This window comes from Solanum lycopersicum, chromosome 1, assembly GCF_036512215.1.
Source record: "Solanum lycopersicum chromosome 1, SLM_r2.1".
Lineage (NCBI taxonomy): Eukaryota > Viridiplantae > Streptophyta > Magnoliopsida > Solanales > Solanaceae > Solanum > Solanum lycopersicum.
The window spans coordinates 80,140,000-80,145,999 of NC_090800.1; the positions used below are offsets into that span (position 1 = coordinate 80,140,000).

At 34.1% G+C, this 6,000-nt stretch overlaps 1 protein-coding gene across 7 annotated transcripts; it reads left to right on the top strand.

Annotated features, from left to right (window-relative positions):
• Positions 1–379: 379 nt before the first annotated feature.
• LOC101266161 (uncharacterized) lies at positions 380–5,084 on the top strand. Of its 7 annotated transcripts, none has more exons than XR_742906.4 (7): positions 380–518; positions 1,060–1,150; positions 1,228–1,486; positions 3,806–3,950; positions 4,040–4,083; positions 4,180–4,216; positions 4,698–5,084. XR_742906.4 is itself a non-coding variant. In XM_010327184.4 (6 exons), exons 2-5 carry the CDS (start codon positions 1,067–1,069, stop codon positions 4,056–4,058), a joined length of 507 nt encoding a protein of 168 aa, XP_010325486.1. In that variant the 5' UTR covers positions 380–518; positions 1,060–1,066; the 3' UTR covers positions 4,059–4,083; positions 4,698–5,084. The 7 variants fall into 7 exon arrangements, 3 of the variants coding, with proteins under 3 accessions (XP_010325486.1, XP_010325493.1, XP_025887440.1); XR_742910.4 differs by having other exon boundaries at positions 4,747–5,084; XR_742903.4 differs by having other exon boundaries at positions 4,040–4,216.
• Positions 5,085–6,000: the final 916 nt, after the last annotated feature.

Sequence of the window (6,000 nt, forward strand, 5' to 3'; positions counted from 1 at the left end):
TTCTATGGTGCTAATTTTTGCTCATTTTGAGCTCATATAAACATCAAGTTAAATCGAATTTTTTAAATATATCATTACATTTTTAGTATGATTTTCGATATGTATTTTTGTATGTTACAATAGCAAAATAAATTCTATTATACTTTTCCCATTTCACATTATGTGAAATTTTTGAGATGTTTCCTTTAAAAAAATAAATTGATCAAGATATAAATTAAATCTAGTTTTTTATTTTTATTTTTATTAATTATTATTAAATTTATAATTAATAATAAATTCCAATGTTAACTAATGAAGGATGAAAGTTGGATTAAAAAACAATTGAGTTAATTTTTTTTTAAAAAAAACTTTAAAAATTAACTTAATTTGGAACACACAGAGCATATTTATTAATTTTTAATATCAAATAAACATCATAGACGAACAAAATAAAAAATTAGGTCATCACTGTCCACTTTTCAGCAATCAGTAGTGCACCCCCGCACTTCCCTTCCCGCCGACCGCCGCGACCAGTCCAGGTATGGTATTTGATTATTTTTTGATTTCTTGATTTCTGTTTTCTCCGTTTTTTTTCTCCTGTAGCGTATGAATTGTGAAACCGAACCGAATTAACAGAAATCGAGTCGAACTGAAATAATTTGGTTCCATATTCGGTGCAACAAATGCAAGAACAGAAAAAAGAAATCGAAACAGAAGCGAATTACCGAAACAATTCTTTAACGAAATTTTCCTATAACATCACATTAATATGAGATTCTTTTTCTCTTACCATAATTATTTTTTTTGTGGATTTAATTAGGTCATTGGGAGATTTTAAAGTTAAATTATCTCCATTTTACTATTATGTAACATATTAGGTAATCGGAGACTGGAAGTTGTACACTTGATCAACCCCTTATTCTATTATATTTTCTTTTTGGACCAGAAGTTGGGATGTTGACTTCGTCACTTGCACCAGTATTTCTTTTAAAACCATGATATTTTTTTCTTGCAATAATTTATCAGACGAATTAGTTTGTGGAAATTTGAGGACACTCATAATTTTTAGTGTTTTTGTAGAGATCAAATGGATGACTCGATGAAGCAAATACAAGAAAAGCTTATTGAGGTTGAAATCGAAGGTGAAAGTCTTCTATTAGCTCGGCAACAGGTACTTGATGTGCCCTCTTTGTTAAAACCCCCTTTTTAGTTCGAATGTGTAAGAAAACTATGCATAATGTAATGCAGTTAGTTGAAAATGATAGAGTGAGGAATGGGAACAGGGAAGCATTAACTGCACTAAGGAGGAGGGCTAAGACGACAAAAAGTAGCATTCCTACTCCTTTTGACTCAATAATGAGGAATGTTGAATCAAGACCGTTGGTGAAAGAGATTTGTTCAACGTGTGGTAATCATGATTCAAAGGAGAAGACTTGGGTCATGTTCCCAGGAACTGATGTATTTGCCAATATTCCTTTCCATGCTGCTCATACCATTCTGGAGAAAGGTTTTTCTTTCTTACCCAAATTTATGTTATGAATCTTTTTAACAAAGTATGCACCAGTAACATTCTCTATATGAACTTTATACAAAAATAGTTCCTCTGTATTATCTTAATCGAATGAATTATACATGAAAGCATGAGGAAGTCAGGAAGAAGCTTCTATGTATGAAAAATGTGCTATTTCAGAGCGAAGCTTTACCAGAAAAATTGCTTGGCTAATGAGTATAAGCTATTTTAGGGGTAGACAGCCTTGAGAGTTGAGACCTTTTTTCCCTTATCAATTTAGTGGAGATAAAAGTGAATGCAAAGGGTTACAAGTGAGGTTGCTCAACATGAGCTACTTCTAACAAAGAGGGTGGAAGTTTGAATCACCACGGGAGCAAAGTGGAAGGGGCCACTGTTGACTCTTGGGTGGGGTACTAGCCTTGATACAAATGCAACAGACAAGGTTATCTGGAGGTCTGGAATGGGTTTTCTGTCACATTCGAGAAGAAAAAGGAGCGACATTCTTTTGATGATAATGAACCAACCAAGAGAATTGAAATTCAAAAAGTAAAATAGAATCGAGATTAAGAAGACAGAGATTTGGATTCAAGGTCTCCTAGAATGAGAAAATAGGCAACAAACAGTATTAAAGAGCTTTTCACCTCCTAAATATCCATACAGTGAAACAGAGATATAAAGATGAGTAGTAGATTACTTACAAACTAATAACTCAATTTAAGAAGACCTTGATAATCACTAGGAGCATAGGGTTCTCCTTGCTTTTCACATGTTCAATTATTATCTAAAAACTAAGGAACTAACCCCTCTAATGTGTTATTTATTGTCTAAACTGATAATAATTGAGGCCCATAAAATAGATCTTAAAACAAAACAGGAATGCGAAACAAAAAATAATCTGGGATCGACAACTAGGTAGGCAGGCTGTTGGCTAGGCCTTCAGGGCCAGGGCGTAGCCTTTGGCCCTCTGCTTCTCTCTGACCCCTCCCATCTTGCCTCTTGGATCTTCCTTAAGAGTGTCTAGCTTTGTGTTGGCTCTCTGAGAGTCTCTGAACTCATTTTTTGATGGTCTAACAAATATACAAACCCCAGGTTAAGTGTTGTACCATCCTTTATGCTTGCACACTTTATTTCAAGTAGGTTAATCCTTGTAAGCTTCATCTTTGACATCTCGAAATATATTCATCTTCTCAACATCAAATGCAAGTTATGGAGTACTTTCGCTTGTGATGTGGTGATTGATGCTGCCCTCCACTGAGTTAGATCCCTTGGTACCGAGGCCGTTGCCAGGTGCTGAACATGTTCTTACAGAAGAGAGAGAAGTGTGGGGCCAATATGAAGGGTAGTAGAAGACCGATGTCTGAGATGAGACTTATTATTTTCTAGTAATTACCAATTCTATAGCATGATGCTATATAGATTTTGTAATGTAAACTACTTTAAATCAAGTAGCAAGTTTACTGGGCCAAACTTGAGGTACCAAGCAAAGCATGATAACTTGAAACTGTGTAGTTAATTATCGCTTTTATACAAGTGATGGCGTGAAGTTGCCTTTCTTGAGAGTAAATATTCTTATGTCCTTTTTGTATGACACATCAGGGATCACTTGTTGTGCCAGTCCAAACATCAGGGTTGTATATGCTTTGGTATGAAATGAATCTTTATTCTCTACAGGAAACGTTATCCTATCTGTTGGATTTCTTAATTGTTATCTATCATCTTGCTTCATATCGCCTTAACGCCCTCATTCAATTCAAACTATGTAATATTCTTAGCTTGCAGCTGCTATGTTGCCTAACAATATTTTGTGCTTTTTTTCCTTTAGTGAGTAAATAATTTATTAGAAATTACATCCAGGGATGCAGCCTGTATTACTTCCGGTAAAACTTACCACTTCCTCACGAACCTCTCCCAGGCCCATATTTTTTTGCATTCATGGTCATGTGAAACTTAACAATTACAATGTAGATTGCCAGCTATTTAAATTTTCCCATGCTATTTCTTTTGATTGTATGTTTTTGTTATCAAGGCCAACCCATCATGACTTGCCACTTAAGGATGGTCTTATTGAGTGTAGGAAAGGATTTTATGCAAGTTGAAGCACTGGAATGACCATTAGCTTATCCCCCACCCCAAACAAAAAAAAAAGTATGACCATTAACTTTAACTGGTGTCTCCCTTTAATTTTCTATATTTTATAATTCATTTGATTTTTATTCTTGCTGAGAACTCTATTGTTTACCTTGGTTCTATACCCTGTTTTCAATTTCCATATTTGAAACACATGATCTGGTTCAAATTGTTGGTTACTTGATGCAGATCAAACTCTACTCGATTACGAAGCTAATAAACTTCAGAGCATTGTAAAGGAGAAGTCTTTATGGATATCAGATAAAGGAGTTCTTGCTGATACGGTTAGTCCAGGTGTCCTCAGATCTATGGTGACCTTAAGTGACAAACCAAAGTAAGTTTTGGTGGCTGCGTTACCCTTCTAATCAGTCTCCTCCTTAATGTTTTTTGCCTTGATGTATATACTTCTTTTTTACCAATCAGGACTGCACGGAATGAATGATCAACTTCAGTAATAATTGCATATGGTGGGTAAATCCTTGTACTCCCTACCTCTTACACGTGCGCAAGCATACCTTAAACACCAGCATCTCTGTATTAACGGAGTATCCATCCACTTGTAGCATTTGCATCTGTCAAGAAACAAGTTGTAGTCTGAAGGTGAATTTATCTTCCTTTGTTGATTAATCAGCTACTCACAGCATATAGCATGAGAGACTCTTTAGGTGCTTTTAGTTTAAAAATTTAAAACTGTAAGAATCAATATTATTGACGGCAGAGTTAGTGTGTCGCTAGCTTAAAGAAATCTTGGTTGGAGGTTAGTCAATTTAGTTTATCTTCCTAAAGTAAATTTGACTTGTAAACCTGAAGGTGTATGCGCCCGTATGGCATGAGAGTTGTTTGTGAAAAAGCTATCAGCAACATTTAAAAATCATATTTTTCATTCATACCATGTTGTGGAGGAGAATCTTTTATTTCAGATAACATATTAAGCTTCTTCGTTACTGTCAGAGTTTTGAATCAATATGTTTCTGTAAATAGTTTAGTCCTTTTTGCTCTCAGTGTGATGGCACATACTTGTTCTGATGATTATCTACTGTCCACACCGCTAACTAATCAGGAATGCGTACTGGTTTTACAGCCTGTGCTAACAGGAACGTAACTGCTGGATTGTTTCTTCATTTCGCCAGATTCCTTTTCGAAAAAGCTGAAGTTATTGCAGATTTGGGTGAAGGTATCAATGTCAATCTGGTGTTCATAGTTGACAAGATTATTTGGTGATCCATGATCAAATTACAAGAAAGGATATAAATTACATTCTCTTAGTTCTGTTAATAACATTTGAATCAATCTTGACAGTAACTTAAATGTGTGTGCCACAGTTGATTGTAAAAATGGACCAGTGTGTACTGACTGATATTTGAAGGGACCTCCAATATTACATGCGTGGGGAAAAAAATACGAATTTCTGAACTGCTTCAGAAAGGGGAGAATTATATTTCTTTTTTAAAGAGGAAGTTCATTGGTATGACTTGGTCTCAGAGAAAATGGTCAACTGTGTCATAACATTGGAGGGGACCTCTATTGGAGATAAATTCATCTATAAATGCACCCAAAGAAGTAGTTTTTAAAACAAATTCTTAAAAGAGCATTTAGCTAAGTTTATAAGTTGGTTCAACTTATTCATTACTAGAATTAGAGTTGGGTTCAAGATAATTTGAATAGGTTTAATCTCAACTTATTCAAACTTTAGTTCATTTTAAAAGAATCTTGAATTGAACTTGATTTAATCTCTAATTTCAATCTGTTAGACTATTTATTTCAATTAGTGTAATGTATGTTTCTATGTTGAAGGGATGAATTACTATCTAATTTTATATTCTAATTAAAATTTATCGATCTATTTGTGACTTATTAAAGTTAGTGGTTATAAAAAAAGTTAAATAACAACATGCTTAAACTTATTGAGATTGAATAAGTCAATTTGATTTTTAGCCTATTTGAACTTGACTCGTTTCAACCCAATGTAAATCTAGGCGAATCATGATCCACGTTGATTTTTGTTTCAACCTAATTTAATATCTTCAATCTCAATCTTTTGCTCATTTGACAAACCTACTAGCATCTTTTGGCTTATATACACGTTCGATAAAACACTTACGTGCTTATGAGCACAAGTCTTAGGTTGGCTACTACTAACAAGTTGTTTTTTAGTTTGATCAAAGATAATTACTATAAAAATAAATTGAATATATTAACGTTTTGGTCTGACAAAGGAAGGTGCAATAATAATGACACCATTGTTGATGTGATTCACATGGCTCTACAAATTTTATGAGACGACAAAATTAGATCATAGGACCACAAAACCATAAAAGTGAGCACACTTTTCATCTTCCAAAAGTGAATGATTGAAGTCGATTGTATTTGTGTGTTGTAATTTT